The 22,090-nt window shown below is 43.3% G+C and overlaps 1 protein-coding gene across 1 annotated transcript in view; it reads right to left on the bottom strand.

Annotated features, from left to right (window-relative positions):
- The window catches only part of PPP1CB (protein phosphatase 1 catalytic subunit beta), a 31,399-nt gene extending 23,714 nt beyond the window's left edge, over positions 1-7,685 (bottom strand). Inside the window, exon 1 of the mRNA XM_081904329.1 lies at positions 7,210-7,685. Within this exon, the coding sequence (XP_081760455.1) occupies positions 7,210-7,261 (52 nt within the window). The 5' untranslated portion in view covers positions 7,262-7,685. The remainder of the gene's footprint in view (positions 1-7,209) is intronic.
- Positions 7,686-22,090: the final 14,405 nt, after the last annotated feature.

The raw sequence follows: 22,090 nt of genomic DNA on the forward strand, positions 1-22,090 counted from the left end.
CTCTTGGGCACCCTGCTAGCTTCCAACTTGGGTTGAGGAAACTTATTATTTTGTACAGTTACCGGTAAGTTCTCTAGGAAAGGATACTCAGAAGTGACAGCAGAACCAGGGGTCAGCAAACTTTTTCACAGCAGGGGGCCAGTCCCTCAGACCTTGTGGGGGGCTGGACTATATTTGGGGGGGGGGGAATATGAATGAATTCCTATGCACCACAAATAACCCAGAGATGCATTTTAAATAGAAGGCCACACTCTACTCATGTAAAAACACCAGGCAGGCCCCACAAATAACCAAGAGATGCATTTAAAATAAAAGGGCACATTCTACTCATGTAAAAACACACTGATTCCAGGACTATCCATGGGCCAGGTTTAGAAGGCGATTGGGCTGGATCCGGCCCCCGGGCCTTAGTTTGCCTACCCATGTTCTAAACTCTTAAAGAAAAGCATCCAAAGGTTAGAACCTTGAACATGTTTTTGTCTTCAAGAGTTAAGCCCCCTGTTCATTTATTTACCACAGAGATTATCACAGTTCTGTTGCCGAGGATACAATTTATGGAGTGAATACTGGTAAGGGCAGCTTTACAACTTCTTAAGGATAACAAGTCTGACATAGCAGCTGCAAGGACAGCTAGGAAAAGTTGCTTGGAAACAGAACTCAAGAGATTAAAAGCACAATCCTAACCCATAGGAGAAAGTCCCAATGAGGTGTGTGTATGCATGGTATACTTCGGTATACTGAATTGTATAAGGAATGTACTGTAAGTTGGTCATCAATGTCTGTTTTCAATGACTTCAGATAATGTTTTAACAGGAAGACATTACTAAAAGATAGTAGTTAAGTTATAAGCACGTCCTAGAAGTGATTCACTCTGTTACAGTTTTAAGAATCTAGTATGATTATTAAACCATGTTACTGCATCTCAGAATGTGGAAATCCAATGTATATTCAGTATTGTACAGGCAAGGGGCTTCTTGCTGCATCATACAGATACTTGTAAGAGAGTAAAATAGATACTTGTAAGAGGGTAAAAATTACACAACTTGAAAACTGAAAATGAGTTTTAGCTCAGCTCACAGAGGGAGGGAGAGAAGTTATCACTATGGTAAAGGAAACACCTGTGATTTCAAACTAAAAAAATGTTCTGGATATTTTATTTGTGAAAACTTTAAGATCATTCCCTCTAGTAACAAAAATCAGGCTGTAAAGTATTTTGGAGCCACGAGAAATAAGGTAGTAGCTTCTATATCAATGGGGGCTTTCTAGGGATGCAGATGCACATAAATTGGTAAATTAAAAGAAAAAGTGGTATCCAATGTTAGGCATGCTCAGAGTAGACTACCTGAAGAACTTAGATTAACACAACCATGTGTGTTAAACACACTAAAACAGAAAATGTCAAGGTACTTAATTCAGGGGAAAAGGGAAACTGGGTGTTGGGGGTGGGAGGGGAGACAGTTACCGTATTTTTCGCTCTATAACACGCACCCAACCATAACACACACATAGTTTTTAGAGGAGGAAAATCCGTAGGCATGCCACCCATAGGCATTCCCTCCATAACACACACAGACATTTCCCCTTACTTTCTAGGAGGAAAAAAGTGAGTGTTATGGTGCAAAAAATACGGTAATTAGGCACCTGAAGCTGAAACAGCTTTATATTTCAAACCACATTCAAAACATCATGTACTACAAATTATCTAGGTCTCCTATTCCTAGTTCATTTTCTCCTAAAAGTCTATTGCCTCACTTTTCTGACTCATTTTTTATAATAAATGTTTATTCATTAGCGTGATAGAAACTGAACCAATCTCCAGGTTTCTGCCAACAACATTTGAGCTCTTAACTTATGGATCACTACTAATGGGTCATATTCACTTGCTTTCCCTTCAAATCTTCAGTACAATTAAATGATCCAATTAAAGCTTAAAGCCAACAATAATATTTTTAAATAATCTTTTCCATTCATTTTTAAGATACCTACATTCCTATGTAAGCCATGGTTCTTCTAATGCAGCCTTTCCCAACTAGGTGTACTCTGGATATTTTGGACTACATCTCTCAGCATTCCTTGTGGCTGCCCATGCCGACTGAGGCTGACAGGAATTGCAGTACAACACTGTTCTGGAAAACACCAGGTTAGGGAAGGCTGTTCTAATATTTCCACATTCCCAGCATAGATTTGACACATTTGTATGCATCAGGGATAGGGAACCTCAAGGCCATGGGCAGAACATAGCCCTCCAGGCCTCACTACCACCCCACTATTCTCTCCAGCCCACACCCCTCACTGGTCCTGCTTTGCACCCTCATTGAGTATTTCTGTTATGAACTCTGGCTTTTCTGGATAGAGGATGGAGATTGGTGTGTGAGTGTCATTGTTAGAAACTGAGATATGAAAGCTAGGAGCTAAACAGCATATTAAACCTACGTTATGCGCACAACATCAGAATGTCTAGGCGCACTTTTTATAACAAGAATACAAAGATGAAAATGAATGAACTGCAGCTAAAAACCTTATGTTCATTTTTCATGTGGTCTAGTCTGAAGACTTCAAAAAACACCCATGCCTCCCCCAATCATATTCTTAAGAGGGTCCCTTCTGCAGTCTTCAGAGAGTGGTTAGAAGTGGAGGCAGAAAAAGGTCCCCCTTTCCTTCCACTCTGAACAGGCCCTGGATTTTTCCTACACCCCCTTTCCTTCATATAAATGTATCTTGTTGGCACCACAATTAACACATATTAAATGCCCACACAACTGATGGCAAAGATACCCAGCTTGAGTGTCCAGTTTGCAAACCTAAGTCTCCTTCAATGATCCCACTTCAAATTTTGTTTTGATTTTAAGCATCACTGTGAGTCTGAGGTAGATAACACTTTAACATGCACTACTACTGTGCTTGCTCTGCAAGAGGTCTGTAGAGCAACAACAGGAGAATGGGCCTTTTCAGCTGTGCCTCCCCACTTGTGGAATGCTCTCCCCCAAGGAGGCTCACCTGGTGCCTTTGTTTACATATCTTTAGATGCCAGTCCTCCTCTCCCAGGCCTTTCTTTAATTAGCCAATAGATGGCCCTTTAAACAGTAAGGGGGTGTATTCTTTTTGTTTTTGGCTATGGTATGTATTTCTGTGTTTTTATATTGTAAACAGATCTATCATCGTTGGATGAAGGGCAGTATACAAAATGTATTTATAGTAACAATTACAATACCACATTGGGAAACAGCTTTATTGATGCTTCTTTATTAATTCCAGTTACAGATAGGTAGCCGTGTTGGTCTGCCATAGTCAAAACAAAAAAAATTCCTTCCAGTAGCACCTTAAAGTCCAACTAAGTTAGTTCTTGGTATGAGCTTTCGTGTGCATGCACACTTATCTGAAGAAGTGTGCATGCACACGAAAGCTCATACCAAGAACTAACTTAGTTGGTCTTTAAGGTGCTACTGGAAGGAATTTTTTTTGTCTTTATTAATTATTATCATTAAAATAATTTATATTCTGCTTCCTCATTTTGAGATGAAATGCTACAGCAGTTTCTTTATAGAAATGACAAGAAAGCTTGTATAGAAATATTAAAATCCTATGAATTTAGGTATATACCTATAAATTATGTATATAAATTGTAGGTATATAAACCTACAACAGTTACTAGACTGCACAAACTTTTAGGGGCGAAGGCAGAGAATGAATAAGGAATTCCGCTGTGACTATAGCAGTAGCAGTATGGCTACCAGGCTACTGTTTAAACACAAGGCTATACAGTGGTACCTTGGGATGCGAACGGGATCCATTCCGGAGCCCCGTTTGCATCCTGAAGCGAATGCAACCTGCCTCCGCATGTTTCGCTGCTTCCGCGCATGCGTGTGACGTTATTTTTACCGTCTGTGCATGCGCACGCGGCGAAACCCGAAAATACTTAACTTGAAGCACATTTATCCCGAGGTATGACTGTATAACATTTTTTTAAAAAACTGTCATTTTAAAAACTCAAAATAATATGTAAAAGAAAAGCCCCTCCCCTAACTTTTATAGTAGGGATCACTGGGTGGGGGAATGGAGGAAGAATGTTTGCCTGAGGTTAAGAACTCTTCTTCCTGTGTTATGCAGCTTTCCCCCTCCCCCCAGGAATAAACCATTTTCCTATTCCAGCTCTCTAGAACTGAATCAATAACAAATTCTCTCTCACATGCACACACACACAGCCCTCCAATATAATGAAATATTCAGTTTCAGGTCTGGATGCTGGTCAAGAATCAAGTCATATCCTGCTCAGTTGTTTTTCTAAACTAAGAAGCCCCACTTCAGTTTTTACTCACAAATGATGCTCCAACCAACCTCTCTATAGGTTTTGGCTGGCCTTCTCTTGCACTTTTTCCTGCTCTACAATAGCTTTTCTAAGATATGGTAGTTTACAGTTCTGGTTGCCACAAACCATGCCTCAGAAATACTGAAAATGCATTTTCCAGCTAATAATCAACATAGTCGTCTTACTTTGAAGCTCATCTCACCATAACAGCATTGTCAAATAACATGAATTAAAATGCCATCACCAGTCTGAATTACATAAAGCAAATCCTTAAAACTAAAAATCCTCTTTATCCAGGCTGCTCCTCACAGTATAGTGTATCAGCGAGACAGGAAGTTAAATGTGAAAAGTAAACAAAATTTAGACAAAGGAAGTCCATCCAGTATTTTGAAAACTCAGAAATTGTTCTCTCAAAACCAAGCTTTGAAACAGCAGTATCTATGTTGAAGCAAGGCTGCACTGTCTACAGTTTGCAGTTATAGCTCACAAGTAAATCCAAAACCTGAAATGTCAGTATAGTCACCCTCCAGTTTATCTGATACATACAACTGGCAACCAAATCATAAGTATACTGGCATCAATCCAGAAAATTACAAGTGTTCAGAACACTGCCTGTCTGGTAGTATAGTCACAGAGCTGAAGAGCAGAAACCTTTGCAACCCCACTAAGTTCTCAGGCAAGAGTTGTCAAGATGGTATGTCTTGATTTAGTCCCAGTTCTGGCTTCCTCTCTCTACTCCCCTTTCCCATTATAGTTAAAGGTAAAGGTAAAGGTACCCCTGCCCGTACGGGCCAGTCTTGACAGACTCTGGGGTTGTGCGCCCATCTCACTTAAGAGGCCAGGGGCCAGCGCTGTCCGGAGACACTTCCGGGTCACATGGCCAGTGTGACATCGCTGCTCTGGCGAGCCAGAGCTGCACACGGAAACGCCGTTTACCTTCCCGCTGGTAAGCGGTCCCTATTTATCTACTTGCACCCGGAGGTGCTTTCGAACTGCTAGGTTGGCAGGCGCTGGGACCGAGCAGCGGGAGCGCACCCCGCAGCAGGGATTCGAACCGCCGACCTTTCGATCAGCAAGTGCTAGGCGCTGAGGCTTTAACCCACAGCGCCACCTGTGTCCCCCCATTATAGTTAATTATTATTAAAATGTCTCACCTCAGCGAGCCTTACCCCTGCATGTCTTGCCCCTGCTTGCACACCAAACAGTTGTGACCGGCTTCTTAGCGGAGCCCCTTGCAATAATAAAAAATATGGGTGGTGCCAATACAGTGATGCTGCCCACTGCTAAACAGACTCATTGCAGATTTCAAAGACTTCGCTCCTGTACAGCAGGCACTCTACCATTAGAGTAGATACATGTGTGAAACACTCTTTTCACATGGAGATAACTATCAGTGGATGTGAGACAAAGATGCCTGTACAAAAGTGACATTAAATTTCACAATCCTATAGTTACACTACATTTTCAACAGTTCTGTTTTGCTGTTTCAGTAATGTTAACACAATATAGTGTCAGCTTATCTGTACTAAAACTAAACTGCAAGACTGACTTACTGTACTTCATAGATATTTCAAACAGGATTCAGATTATTATTATTATGTATTAAATTTGTATATTGCCTTTCATCCAAAGATCACAGGGAGGTTCACAACATAAAAATACAAAATGAATTGGATGTCTGCAGGTTTCTTCACTATATGTTTTAAAAACTATTTTAAATAATGTAACAGTCTTGAAAACATACCCACAAAAGTTACTACACTGGCGAGGCCTGGCACAAGGAGGACAGAAAATTCCTTCTTCCCTGCAGCAGTCTAATGCATTTCTATGCAAGGCACCTAGGAGGGACAGAGTCCCTCCCCGACTGGCCAGCTCACTGTCCTGCACACAATTCCTTCTCACCTACAGAAACCAAGCTTGTGCTTTCACACACTGTGAAAACCACCAAGTTTCATAGACATCTTTATAACCACAGAAACAATAAGCAAGATTTTAGGGGGGGGGACAGAACTAGATAATGCTTGAGTGTTTTGTGAGGGGGGAGTAGGAAAGACACATGGATTTGATTTATAAATATACCTCATCAGCTGCAGAAGAAAGAAAAAAGTTTAGATTCAAGCCCTTATTTAATATCACAAAGCACAAAAAAACAAACAAACCCATACTAACACTATGACAGAAAGCAGTCGTAGGACACTGGATTATCTTTGTCCATCAAGCAGTAAAGTCAGGCGGAATTTTTAAACAAAAAGCAGCCTTAGAATGAGAATCCCGGGTTCTGGGTTAACCTGTAGTTTATAAATCTGAAGTTATAGTACATATATATATCCACAAGGGCAGGGGAGTGCTAAGAGACTGACAGCGACTGAAGCGATGGGGGTGGGAAGGATGAGACTGCAAAGGGAAACCTCGTACTTCTACCTACGCTTTTCTACCTCTCCCGCCGTAGTAAGTTAGGGGAGCGAGAGGTACTGGCGGCGAGAGCGTTTATTCCTCCGGAGACGGGTGGGGGGTGGGATATGGAGGAAAAAGATAAAGGCACCCAACTTTAATTAAAGTACCCAGCGATTACCACCGCTTTCTTCCACACCCCCAATTAGGGCAAGGATAACAAACGCCTAAATGAGCTTATTAAATGAGGTTATTAGTCGGCGGCGGCGAAGGGGGGGGGAGGCAGAAGAGGGAGGCAGGCGGCTGTTCTCACGACACGGGATTCACACGACCAAAGGAGAGCCCCAATGCACCCTTTTCTCAGGCGCCCGCCCTACCAACCGCGCAAGACTCCCGTTTAGGAGGAAAAACTTCGCTCGCCCCGGTTTAGAAATGCCCCTGTCCCCGGCCTCCCCGCTCGGGCCTCCGCACCCCGCTGCCTCCAAGGAGGAGGAGGAGGGTTGCGCGCTCACCTTCCAGCAGCCTGGTGATAAGACTATCCACATTCAGCTCCCCGTCCGCCATTTTGTAGCTAATGGACTCAGTCCCGGGCGGGGACGGAGAGAGACGGCGCTTCGGCGAGGAGGCGGTGGCGCTGGCAACGAAAGCAACAGCGTCTCGTCAAGGACCCTCCTCCCGCCGCCGGCGGCAACTCGCCCGAGCGCGGGACCTCGAAGCGCCCGGCCCAGCGAGCGTTGCGGGGAGGGAGGGGGGTCTTCCCTCAACGCTCACTCGCTTTCCGGCTCCGCTGAAGAGGGAGGGAGAGAAAGAGGCACGAAGCCGAGTCCGCCAATCCTCCTCCTCCTCCCCACCCTCCTGCCTGCCTTAGGCGCATGCGCCGCGAGTCCCTTTCCACGATCCTTCCTCCCGCGCCTCTTGCCGCTGTTGCTTATACTCCAACAACAACTGCGCGGGAGTATCGGGTTCGGCTCTGAGAGAGGGCTGCGGAGCGGCGCCGGCCGAGGCAACAAGCGCGCAGGCGCGACGGGCTCGCGCTTGTTGCCTCTCGCTCGTACGCCCGGGCGCTCACGTGGGCGCGCACGCGCTTCACCCGGCTTGCCTGCCTTTCTTTCTCTTCGCTCTCTCTCTCTCTCTCTCCTCCCCCCCTCCCCTTTTCCATCCCGCTTGTGTCTCCTGGTAACCGGGCTGGGGCCTAGCGCTTAAATGCAAAGTGGAGCCTCTGCGCCTGCTGCGCGCATAACACCGTGCAGCTTTTCTCGAGCGCCGCGTATAATAAGAAAGAGCACAGGGCCAGACTCATTTCTGCTCTTTTCTCTACTGTTTTAGTTCGCGCGGAAAGGCAGCCTTGTTACTCCCTAAAGGGGGAGGAGTGAAAAGCCTCCCAAATTCACAGAACAATAAGGAAGGGCTACACCGCGCATTTAAAGAACACGGCTTCCTCGAAAAGAATCCTGGGAACTGTAGTCCCCCCGTGATAGGAATTTTTGAGGTCTTAGATATATGGTAATGTTCATAAGTGTACCAACCACGCGCGTAGATAGATCAGCACAGGAAGACCGACCTGAAACCATTTTGATTCCCAAACTGACCAAATGTTTTCCCTGCAAGGAAGGAGGGGGGTCAGGGAGCCTTCCCATTGTCTCAGGAATTGAGTAATCAACATTTTAATGGGTGACAGACTATCAGGAAAGGCAATCGGATAACCTGGCAAACAGGAAAAACAACATTCAAACATTCTGTTTTAGACCGCCTTTTCTGTGATGTAGGTATGATGTTTCTGGGGTGGTCTTGATCTACAGGGTGGCAATTTCAAAAGTCTTTATAAGGTCTTGCGTGCCATTGTTCTGGGTTCCTCCTCCTTTTCTGCAGGTGAGGGGAGCACCCTGTTGCAACAGATCAATAAAGATCAAGCTTACTAGCTTCTTTGCTTCTCAATATTCTCTGGTTGGCCTCTGTTATTTTCTCCTACCAGTAGGGAACCTAACGTAAGGACTCTATATGGGCTCTTGGATACCCCATAAGGGAAAAGGGCAATTTTTGTTTACAGCACTCCCACCCCGCACAGAACTGTGATTCCCATCACCTTTAACAGGCGACAGCATGGGTAGGCAAACTAAGACCCGGGGGGGCTGGATCCAGCCCAATCGCCTTCTAAATCCGGCCCGCAGACAGTCCAGGGAATCAGCGTGTTTTGACATGAGTAGAATGTGTCCTTTTATTTAAAATACATCTCTGGGTTATTTGTGGGGCCTGCCTGGTGTTTTGACATGAGTAGAATGTGTGCTTTTATTTAAAATACATCTCTTGGTTATTTGTGGGGCATAGGAATTCGTTCATTTCCCAAAAAATATAGTCCGGCCCCCCCACAATGTCTGAGGGTCTGTAGCCGACCCCTAGGCTACAGAGACCAGTATCCTTTGGGGGGAATTGAACATACATTAACTGTGGTTTAAATGTATGGTGTTGCCGTGTCCCGGGTTTCGCACTTCTCATTTCCAAAAGTTGCTTACTATTTTTGTGACAAGTTTTGTTGGTACCAATAAAGGTATTCCCCAGCCTGGATTTGGGCATTCTGCTTAGGGTTCACTGTATCTGTGCAGCCTGCTGTCGGAATGGAAGGTGATCGACAAGTGTGAAAAGGGGTGTGCGGTCAATGTGCGTATTGTTTTCTACCTTCTGCAGATAATTTCATATAATTATAATAACAGAGTACTTTGAACAGGGCCGTGGCTCAGCGGTAGAGCCTATGATTTGCATGCAGAAGGGCCCAAGTTCCGTCTCCGGCATTTCCAAGCAGGATGCCAGAGATCCTGGAGATGCTGCTGCTAGCCAGATGTAGACAATACTGAGCTATAAATCAGGTGTGGGGAACCTTTGGCCCTCCAGGTGTTGCTGAACGACAACTCCCATCATCCCTAGTTGCTGGCCATGCTTGTTGCTGAAAAGGAAAAAAAGGAAGAAAGGTGGCAGCCCTTTATGCAGGAGACACTTGCTTGGCTTGGAGGAATATACATATTTTAAAGTTCATTTTGAGTGTTCTTTTGGGTACGTATGGAATATCAGAAAGCCTATAGATTATGCTGCAGTCCTGGGTGAGGTTTTTTAACCCTTTCACCACCACCCAAAGTGTGGTGGTAACTAGGCCCCCTCAACAGTGCCCCCCCCCCCAGATTGCATCTCTTTCAGTGCCTTGGCTGTGACAGCAGCCCTGCAGAGGCCTATCCCCTCCCAAGTCCGCCGGCAGGGGGGCTGGCAGTTATTTTTGTGCAACAGTCTCCCTATGAGGTCACTGCTGCTTGGCCCTCCATCTCTCTGCTCTCCCTGTGTGCCCCAAGAGTGGCCTTTCAGCTGCTGTGGCTGAGAAACTCACGTGAGGATCTTAATTTAGCACAGCCACAGCCAAGTTGCTTTTCCCTGGTTTCTTTCCCACCATGTCAATTTCCAGGGCATGACGCATGTTTACCCCAGAGAGCAAGGGGCATTGACTTAAGGAGGGTTTACTTCTGAGTAAAGTGCGCACTGGGTGCAACCTTCAAATCAGCGCCTTCCTGCTCGTGCAACTGTACCCCCACAAAAAATAAAATTGAAGACATAATTCAACAGAACCATAGATTAAGCCACTGATACAAATAAGATACCAGAGCATAAAGCAGATACAAAAAAATGAGAATAGACTGTGTCGTCTGCAAAACATAGAACCAAGATGCAGGGTAACGAATACTTCCAAATGAAATGATATCTTGGAGAAATAAAATTCTGTTTCACAACTGTTCAATTCTTTTGTAATTGATGCATTTTGTTTTATTGTTTGTTGATATTTTGTTGGTACTATGTTGCAATGCTATATGTGTGAAATAAATGTTTGAATTTTGTTAATTAATTTTGGTTGAATTGTTACCGGATGACAATGGGATTTCTTCTGTATATTTTGACATTTCTGTGGGTTGTAAACCATCCTGAGTACTGTAATGTAGATAGAGGTGGCATGAAAATTAAATTTGGTGCAGCTTCTTTCCTTATTTCATGCAGGTAACAAGGAGGGGATGGGGAGAAAGGAGTGGCAGAAAGAGAGAGGAGGGAGTAGCAGAAATATAACAGAGAAAAGTGGGTATCCCTTGCCCACTTTTTTCTCTCGTCCCACTCTTCATCAGAGTGGTACCTAACAGTTTATCCCTGAGGAAATGCAGTCCTCCATACACGCACACAAAGATTGCCCACCTCTGTGTGTTGGCTTAACAACCTTCTCTTTTGTCACAAGTGGCAGCAGTGTCTTCCACAGAGGAAATACCTGGCAAATATGTAAACTAGATTGTAACCTGTGTGGCTATAAGCTCCCAATTTCAGATAAGTTCCAGTTATAACCAGGGAAGGCAATGAGACACATGGCCATTATTTTTTATGAATACAATCGCTCCAGTCCACTTATTGCCACTGCAAGCCAAACATTTTGATTTATTACCGTATTTTTCGCTCTATAGGACGCACTGGTCCATAGGATGCACCTAGGATTTTTTTTTGGGGGGGGAATAAAGAAAAAAAAATACCCCCCCCAGCCGCGGCTTCAGCGCGCCCCACGCTCCGGGCAGCAGGCTGCTATCCGCAGCCTAGGGAGCCCTGCGGGAACTCCTGCAGGCTCCCCAGGCTTGCTGATAGCTTCCTGAAGCCTGGAGAGCGAGAGGGGTCGGTGCGTATCGACCCCTCTCACTCTCCAAGCTTCAGCGAAAGCCTGCATTCGCCCCATAGGACGCACACAGATTTCCCCTTCATTTTTGGAGGGGGAAAAGTGTGTCCTATAGGGCGAAAAATACGGTATTCCTTGCAGAACCAAAGCCAGGGCACATGGAACAGGCAAATAGAAACTGCAGTGCAGACAGAGGCTTCCTATGTTTGTATTGTCCTAATGACCACATGTCATGGGCTGGAAGAGTACAGTGGCTCCATTCTTAATCTGTCTTCTGACTGCTCCTGCAGTACTGCAGTGAGGCAGGGACTATGGGGACAAAGCACCACCATCGTTTATCTCTCAGCAGAGGCAATGAACATCTCCAGAGGTGCTATTTGCCGATCATCTGCCTACCAAATAAATAAGCTTTTCTCCAAGAAAACTACCAAATAAACTAAGCTGAGGAAGAGGCAGGTTGAAGAAGAAAATGAAATGGGGCAGTGATCACAAGGTATACTTGAGGAAAGGTGTGCCTGAGATGGTTGATTTATTTTGTCCCTTGAATTGCAGGCTTTCACTCATACAAAAGTATTGCTCTCCATGCTAAGCAGCTAAAATCTGAACCCCCGCACCTGCTCAGCTCAGCTCTACCAGCCCCAGTAGCCCCTGTAATATATTTGGTCTGTTGCTGTGTGCTGTCTGTTTCTCTTGCTGCGAGTGCTGCTGACGCAATTGGCCATCTGACCATAATTTAGCATCCCCCCCCCCAGCTGTCTCTGCTTTTCCTTATTTCTTTTCCTTCTGCATCTCTGTTCTTTCCCCCCCAATATCATCCTTTCCCTTTCTCTTAAGCCTGGCTTGTCATGGATGAAAGCAAAGGTTCCTGGTTACCGCTTAGGCCAGGACATTGCAAGTCCTCCTGCTGCTTCCTATACATTGCCATTTTTGATATAACATTGCTGGCATACCGCTAATAGGATGACCAAGAAGACAGGGTTTCTGGACTTGAAATAATTGGGTAGCAGGGACGGATTTCAGAAGGCACAGCTTTCCTCACCTCTGCGTGATAAGCTGCACCTAATTAAGTTCCATCTTCTACACAACTGTTAAGTTACAAAGCAAAGGAGGACGTGGTTCTCTACTTCTTTATCCATCACAAGGGTTGGCATAGAAATGGCCTCATGAATCACTTGTTGAAGCTATTCTACACTGATTACCAACACCTGAGGACTAGGGCTGACTTATACGCATCTTTATTCCTCCAGTGCCTCTTGCATCTGTTGTTAGAGGCCAGAAGCTACAAGACACAGCAATTGTAGTCAGGGTTTTTTTCAGCTAACTCACTGCAACTCCGTTGCAGCACCTCTCAGGTGGGCACCATTGGCATTCTAAGAGAACGAGGGAGGTGTTCATGGTGGGTTCTGGCACCCCCTAGAAAAGTAGAGTGGCTGTAGTAGCCTAGGGCCATCTACCACAACCTGTTAGATAGTAACCAAAAAAAAAATCCTTCCAGTAGCACCTTAGAGACCAACTAAGTTTGTTATTGGTATGAGCTTTCATGTGCATGCACACTTCTTCAGATACACTGAAACAGAAGTCACCAGACCCTTATATATAGTGAGAGGGTGGGGAGGGGTATTACTCAGAAGGGTGGTGGGAATGGGTGATTGGCTGTTAGATGGTAAAAACAATTATAAATAGTAAATTATTAGTTTTAATGTTTTTTTAATTCCCTCTTGTCTTTGTTCCCCATTTCTTTCATTTTCTAATTACAAGCTCACCCACACAGGACAAGAAGGGTCCTGTGAAATGAATAGACTAAATACGAAATAATAACCATGGTAAAAGGTAAAAAACCATGACACACTTTGGAAGCTTTAAACTTGTGTGTGTATGTTTGCCTTGTGGAACCTCTGTATGATAAAATTTGAGACCTAACCCAGAGCCTCATTATTCCTAACAAAATAATGGATGATACCTCTTGTTTCCAAAGCCTCACTTGTTTGTCAGACTTTTGATGTCACAACCCTACTCTCCAGTTTCTGTATTTCCTGAGCATAACAAGTAGTACTAATTTCACAGAAATGTAAAAAAAGCTCTCCAGGAGACCTCATAAACAATGAAAAGCTCTCAAGTAAGTTGTGTACATTTGTGAAAATCATTGACTTCTCAATTTGCCATGACTAAACTGTCCAAAAGTGTGATGAGGGTTTTTAATAGAGATATAATCTCTTGCCCAACAATACCATGACTTCTTCCCCAAGTAAGGAGCGGGGTGCACTTCTGAAGAGCCAGTGTGATGTGGTTTGAGTGGGCAAGGCAAACCTGGGTTCAAATCCCAACTTAGCCTTTGAAGGTCACTGAGTGACCTTGGGCTGGTCATATCCTTCCAGCTTAGCCAAAACTCTTCACTCCCACCTGATTTTCTCAAATACTTTGAGAACCAAGGTTTGCATTTTAAAAAAACCTGAACTGAAGATAATGCTTGAGAAACAAAAAAAGGCCCACTATGAATACATAGGAAGCATGAACAAATTAGACTATGAATATTGGGATATGGAATTATTATGCATTTTAATAACATACTCACTCCACAGACCCAAGTCATTTGAAACTCTGAGATGATTTGCAAGCATGATTAGTTAATTACGACTTACAGTCAAAAGAGGCAAGTTTTTTCATACATATCACACTGAACAAGAGATGCTGAAATGACTTGTCCATTACCCAAGGATGCACAGTGATTAACACCAGCAGTGCTACAGCATATCCAACTGTTGAGCATCAACTGTTTGTGACACAGCAATTTAGGCTGTTGATCCTAAAATCAGTGACTTGTCAAAGAGCAGTATGTAAGGCTTAAAATTAGGAAAAGCAAAATGCACATATATTCGTAAAATACTGAAGAAAAACTATTTTGTCTGAAAACAAATGAGGCTATCAATTAGTATGCAGGTGACACTGCCACAAGCTTTGAAACTGGAAGATCACAATGTTTATAACTTTTTATGCTTTTATAGAGCAAATTAAATGCTTCGTTAAGATTCAACAATTGAAACAAAACACACAAAAAGCAGGATAAAGGGTGAATGTAGATAAAGAAGATGAATCATTGGAATAAAGTAGGTGACACTATCTAATATTTTTATACCATGTTTTGGTTTTTAATTCTGACAAACGTGTTCTGTCTCCATAAACTTTAAATTTTAAGTTACGCTTTGAAATAAAATCAAAAGGATTGTTAAAAGCCAAACATGAAAGCAGCAAATTAATCAAATAACTCGACTCTTGCAGAGATTTAAGTGAATGCTAACACATTCTGGTTATCTCACTTTTATGTTCTTTAACCCAGGGGATTTGGTTATGCTATCCTTTTGTTTAATTCTACATTCAAGAGGGCATTTACAGTATACAAAACTGCAAAGTTCAAGGTCTCCTTATTTGGGAAAAAAACCCACCAACAACACCAGAGTGCATTGCGTGTGGATCTGTACCAGCCTGCCCACTGACATACAGGAGTGTTTAAGGACTCTGACAACTTCTTGATGTATAAACCTACAATGTCAAATGGAACTTTGTATCTGAAATCACCGTCCACAAAAACTAGGAAATGTCTGGTATTACAGTTCATAACAATATGTATTCTACCAAGTGTGGCCTAACATCTGTCTCTACAGTAAATTCATATTTGGCATTGGTAAATATACCATTATGCATGATCCGATATCCAAATGGTGAGAGGCTTCAGGCATCCCAGCATGTATCTTGGGTTCTGCTTCCTTAGGATGACAGCCACTGATGGTGCTTCTTGTTAAGTTCTGGGTGAACATATCAGACGACACAGCGATTCTTCAAACAGCTCTTGTTTATTCAGAGGCCAGAACAGAACTGAGCTGAAGGGCTCAGTCAGCCTGCTTATATAGAGCTCCAGTGCAATGTTACTGTAGCAGCTTTCTAAAACTATCCAATCACTGAACGTCACTTTCGATCCTTCATTTGCATAACTATCTACAGTATCCCCCTGCTGGCCCAGGGTAAGAACTTCAGTACATAACACTTCTGTGGTTCAAGGTTTCATTTCCAGGTATGTACAGGCAGAGGCAGATTTAGGGGAGGACTTCAGGGGGTGCTGCAACAGTGACAAACAATGAAAGGCAGGGGGCGGCGCTGAGTTTTAGCATCGCACAGGGTGCCGCTGATATTTGAAAGCCCAAAGTTCACCAATGATACAAAGTTCACCAATGGTACATCAGATGGAAGGTCCAAAGAATTAACACTCGCAGATCCTGTTCCCCATCAGATTTCTCAGGCATTGGTTCCTCCCCACTCCTACTAAAGCGATTGCAGTGGCATTGAACTTGTGTGCTTGGGGAAATCATATGGACGGTTTTATAGCCAAAGCTGCTCCTCATACAAACCCAAATTATTCTGGTTGCCTTGGGGTGACAGGTGAGAAATGAAGGAGAGAGATCTCTTTGGCTGTGTACACAAGATACCTTTAAAGCACATCCAATGCACATTCTTAGCCTGAAAGAATTATTTGAGGGAAAGCATGGACTTCAGATAAGCTTCAGTGGTGTCTGCTTGCCACACAAGGATCAGGCAGTCGAGCCCAAGGGGGAGCCAGTGTGACTAGTTGTTAAAGTGTCAGGCTAGGACCTGGGAGACCAGGGTTCAAATCCCTGCTCAGCCATCAAACTCACTGGGTGTTCTTGGTCCAGTTACCTACCTCACAGGATTGTTGTGAAGATAAAATGGGAGGGGACGGACGTGTGCCACCTTCAGTTCTTTGAAGGATAGGTGGGATATAAATAGGATGAGAGAGAGAGAAAGAGAGAGGGAGAGAGAGAGAGACTGGAATGGCCATTTTGCAAAGACTGAGCCATTTCCAAATCAGAGCTGTATCCAGACAGTAGATTCTCCCATCTCATTTGCTCATTCAGTTCTTATCCTGTTTCTTTGCCAAAACCTCTTGACGTGGCTCCCAATAAAACTTAATCTGCAATCTGCAACAGTTAAAAACAGTTTTAACACAACAGTTAAAAACAGTGATAAAGCAAAAATCTAGCAGTCCTAAAAACCAGTGAACAACACAGGGCATTCATTCAGTCCAATTCAGGAACAGCAAATACTCTCTCTGGAGCTATATATCCAAAATGGAAGCTCTGGGGGAGGGGGGAAGACCCTCAGCTAAACAGCAATTATCATGTGTTTTATTGGCCCTGTTTAGAGTGACCATGTGTCCAGCTTTGCAGATGATATTCCTCGAATAGAAGGACTGCCAGAGGACAGTTATTTGTTTGTTTGAAGGGCTGCCCAGTCCAAACCTATTTCAGAATGAAGAACCCTAAAAAGGAAGAAGAGGGGCATTAAAGTTAGCATCTGAGCAACAAACAGAGCAGGGACACAGATCAGTATCTTCCAATGTGATGAGATGTATTTTTATTTAACTATGGTAACTATTCCTTTAAAAAAAAATGCTGTTTGTTTATGCCAATATTTTCTTCTTTTGACAATGTTTAGAGGCCAACCTAGTTTAGAATGCCCCCCATGAATCTTCACATTGCTGTCCTCTGTACTAGCAGGGATCAACACAGGGATAGTCAGAATAAAACACTGAAGAATGTGTGGCAGCCAGGGCATTTGACATTCAAGAAACTCCATCCAAAAGTGCCCCAATTATGGCACACTTCATGCGGACGTAACTTCATTTGCACAGACTCTTCGGAGATATCGTGGCTCCCATACTGAGATCCTACATTGCTGGAGACTGAATGAAGTGATCTCATAGATGGGATACATTGCCCTGTTTCCCAGCTGGGCAATGATTGGATGTGAAAGATCCCATTAACTCAGTCCTGCCCATGTGGCGGACATTATCACAAACCTGCTCTACTGGGGGAGATTGACCCCTCTCCTTCTGGGTCTTCTGAGGTCAGGAAAAAGCCTCTGCCTCTGAGGATTCATTGTGGATTTGCGTCACTGTATCAGATCCCTACTGACTGTCTCTACTTCAAAGTAGGTATTCCACTTGGAAATAATCTTAGGATGGTGTATGCTGGGTGCAGAGTTATGATACTAAGTCTAATTCAAGGTGTTAGTGCTAGCACACAATGCCCTAAGTGTTTTGGGGCCCAAGTACTTAAGGGAGTGGCTCCCACAATATCAGCCATCTTGTGGAGAGTGTGCTGGAGGTGTCACCTCTATATATTCCCCAGTTAGCACTGCCCCATAACAGGGCCTTCTTGGTGGTGGTTCACTTTTTTGTGAAATACCCCCTTGATGAAGTATATCTGTCGTCCTCATTATTAACTTTCATGAGAAATTTAAAGATATTCTTGTTTAGCCAGGGATTCAATGGCTGGTAGATACTGATCATCCCAACCTTGAAATTAGTAATTGTGAGGGTATGCGATTGCTTTGAAATGTTGTTAGATGTTCAAAATGGTTTTTAAAGATTTTAAACATGTTCTTATTGTATTTTAAATTGTGTTGTTTTAACATTTTGATGTTTGCCACCTTGGACTTCTATGGGAGGAAGGGCAAATTTAATTTAATAATAATAATATTAATATTAATAATCAAAAAAATGAAAAAAATACCCCAACTCCTAGAAAAGGCTATGTCTGGTTGGCTAAAATACTGAACTCTGCACTGAATATTTTGTTGCAGGTGCCACTCCTCAGTGTGCTCTCTTGGTAATTTGTCGGCTTGCTTGGCATCAACATTGATTTTTAAAGGTGGGCTATTTTAACAGGCACCCACCTGGTGGGACCCCGCGGTGGTGTTTCGGGAAACAGTGACAAGAAGAGTGGAATAAGATGGAGGCAATAAGAAAGGAATATGGTCTGGAGGTTCGTTTGCAGTAGAGCTGCGCAAAATGATCCTCCATCCTATTTGTAGGCAGAAAAATTGTACTATTGGGAGGAGAAATTCTCTGCCTTGTACAGAATTGGACTAGATGACTCTCATGATCCCTTCCAAATCTACACTTCTGTTATTCTAACAGTGTCTCAGAAGTAGGACCACCATTAACACGGACAGTTGCATAACCTCTTTTCTTGTGTACAAATGGTTTCTTTTCGTTGCTGCAGCAGCCTATGGAGGCAGCCACAACTGCGTTGACAGCCTTGCCGCCATGTCGTACATCTCGTGGTGGTCTGGACCCAACATCTTTCAGGGACATCATGGGTTGTTCATGGTAGACACACATATGCTGTGGAAGATAAGAACACAAGAAGCGCAAAATATATCAACATTAAATCAAGGGTCAGAAAACTTTTTCAGCAGGGGGCCGGTCCACTGTCTCTTGTGGGGGGCCGGACTATTTTTTTTGGGGGGGGATGAACAAATTTCTATATCCCACAAATAACCCAGAGATGCATTTTAAATAAAGGCACACATTCTACTCATGTAAAAACACGCTGATTCCCGGACCATCCGTGGGCTGGATTTAGAAGGCGATTGGGCTGGATCCAGCCCCCCGGGCCTTAGTTTGCCTACCCATGCATTAAATGGTAGCTATACTAAATGAGTTCAGATTTCCTTTGGAATTCATGAAATGGGTTAAGACATTATACAATTTGCCCACATCTAGAGTAAGTAAATGGCACGTTTTCTGCCACTTTCTCACTGTTTGGAGAAACCAGACAAGGATGTCCATTTGCTTTTCAAAACTTGCATGGAACCCTTGGCTTGCACTATTAAACAACATGTGGAGCAGTACATAATTCAGTTAAATATAAACTGGTTTTATTTGACAATGATATTCTTTTGTTTATTTCTAAACCTCTTATTACTATTCCCGTGTTGATGAAATGATAGATGCTTTACTAAAATACCAGGATACTCTACTAACTGGTCCAAATCAGAATTGATGCCAGTAGGTGAAAATACGGAAAAATTCCATATTTGTTCCAAATTCATTAAATATTTAGGTATATCTATGCCAAAAGACCATTAGAAGGGGACTTCCGGGTTGGCGCCATCGCCGAATGGCGGGCTCCCTCCGTGCTCCGGAGGGAGCCGGCTCGGCAGGGGTTGGGTCCTACCGCGCCGGCGACGCGGGGACCCTCAAAAACCATGGGCACGGGGCCCATGGACATGGTGACTCGGCTGGCACCTTTGCGCCCCTCCCCGGCCCGCGAAAGAGCCTTTTTAAAGGCTAAAGAACGGGCGCCAGGAGGAGGGGTGGTGCTTTGAGTCCTCCGCTTCCCCTGCCAAGCGAAGCCGCATGCCATTCGGTGGAGAGCGCTAGCTTCTTCTATTAAGAATTCGGACCCAAAAGAAGAACCCGTGAGTAATTGGACTATGGACTAAAAAGAGGGATAAATTTTTAAAATTTGGAGCGAACGGGGGAGGTGGAAAAAGGAAGTCAGCCCCCCCTTAATTGTAGAAGAGCCAAAACAAAGGACTTGACAACTAAGATCGAGAGTAACCTTATCTTGATGAATCTGCAACTTCGTGAGGGGAAAATATAAGAGTGAGCTGGAGGAGAGAGGTGGAATTTGTATTAAAAAGTAACACCCCCCCCCCCCCGGAATCCCTGGAGCGATTCGTGAAAATGCCTGGAGAAGAGCAACGGAGGTTTTGACAGCTGTCAAAGAGCTGTCAAAACGGAAGAATAAATTGGAGTCTTTGTTACGAGGACTTTGCCGGTTACATTTGGGATAAATTGGACATAAATTGTTTCAAATAAGAATCAACAAGCTATTTGGACTGGTGGATGTGATCTGGAAGGGAGCTCAGCTGCTGTGGTCCATCTAGAGGAGCTGAGGGTTATTGCATGTGTCTTCGACAGGAAACTTGAATAGCTGAACAGAGTTTTTAATCTCCTGGGAAACTGCAGAAATGGAACATTATTTTGTCTACAGAGGTCTACACACCATAAGAAACAATGGATTTATCTGTTGGAAAAATGAAAGGGACATGACGCAACGTTTGGTTCCTGAATAACAAGCCTCTGCAGAGAAACTAGAAGCTTTTGGAAAAAGAACATTTCTGCGGGAGAACAGGGAAATAAATAAAGAAACAAGAACGAACTGGAAGAGGGAACATTTGGGATATCCAGATTTGACAAGCTCATGGAAATAAAATTGGAGTTTTTACTCCTGGATACAAAAATCTGGATAGAAGAAATGGGCCCCTTTTGGAGATAGGCTCCTTCTATGATCGGACACTCGAAATTAAAAATGACTGGCAAAGAATCAGAGGGGTATGGGAGTGAAATGTGGGAACCCCAGAAAGATATTAGAAATGGAGGGATATGGGGAACGCAACAGGGAAGGGGGGGAGGGAAATTTGGAACCCAAAAGCTGTAAAATTATCTTTTTTTCCGTCTTTATTTTATATTTATCTGCATTATATCTGAAAAGGGGGACCTCGTGGAAGGGAGTAGATCGATCTTAGGGGATGGGAATTTGGAAGAAAATTTGGGTTATTGATGATGAGGGTAATTTGGGGATAAGAATTTGTTGAATTTAATTGTTTATTTGGAAGATTTGGAATGCAAGAGGGGGTGGGGAGGGGAAGTCCTGGTTATTGGAAAAAGTTTATAAATTGGATTTAATTTGTCTTAATTTGGAAAACCTTAATAAATATTATTTAAAAAAAAAAAAGACCATTAGAAGGGCGACGCTGGATCAGACTAAAGGCCCATCTAGTTCAGGTCCATCCTGTTCTCAAAGTAGTGGTACTGGAAGTTGTACATAACCATCGTGACTAGTAGCCACTGATAGCTTGAATCTTCACAAATATGTGTAACCACCTGTTAAAGCCATCTGGATTGATGGCTTTCACTATATCCTGCGACAGTGAATTTTGAAGTTTAATTATGCTTTGTGTAGAGAAAATTTGGAGAAAAGTCTGCAAAGTGGCCCTTAGAGGGGAGTGGTAAAAAATAAAGAACACCAGTCTTTTTCTCAGAAAAATGTCTTTTGAGAAATTTCAGCTCAGCTCAAGTTTGTAGCATGGGAGGGTCAAACACAACACAGAGCAATCACAGTGCTGTGTTGCCTGATTCTGTGGTGACCTTTGCCTTGAACAGACATAACTGAAAAAGACAATGCCCTGTAGCCAAGATCAATCGCTTATATTTATTATTGAGAAGGAGGACCAATAAGCCCATGTTTATTAATGAGGAGGAGGTGCTTACAGGCATCTCAACATCATTCAAGGGGCCTATATTTTGGTGCACTCACTGGGTTTGCTTGCATTTAATATAAATTCAGTTTTTTGAATCCTGTCTGTTAACTTCATGCATTTATTTTATGCTGCAACACTAGGGAGCCAATGAAACCTAGCAACGGTAATGTAAATTGGAAATAGCTGCAGCCCCCTAGACTACCAAAATCTCTTAAGACTTGAATTATTCATCATTAGCAGAACTTGCATAATTATAGGTTATAATATCACTTAGGGGCTTAGTATTCATCTTCTCCAGTGCCACACTTTATCTCATCAACTGTATTAGGAGCTCCAGTCTGCTAAATTAAAGGATAGCACCTCCGATTAGCCTAAATTTAACATTTAAGAAATATGTCTTTAGCCGAAACTCCTGTGGGTCCACAAGCTGGCAGCTAATTTCAATCATGCATCTGAAACTGCAGTAAACAGGAACGTGTGAAATTTGATTATTATTATTTTTTCATCATGGAGAATAAAACAGAAAGACAACACTATTATGGAGCAGGAGATAAATAATTTTGCAAGTGAACATCCTGGTTGATTAT

This window comes from Podarcis melisellensis (assembly GCF_964234715.1).
Source record: "Podarcis melisellensis genome assembly, chromosome: 3".
Taxonomy (NCBI): domain Eukaryota; kingdom Metazoa; phylum Chordata; class Lepidosauria; order Squamata; family Lacertidae; genus Podarcis; species Podarcis melisellensis.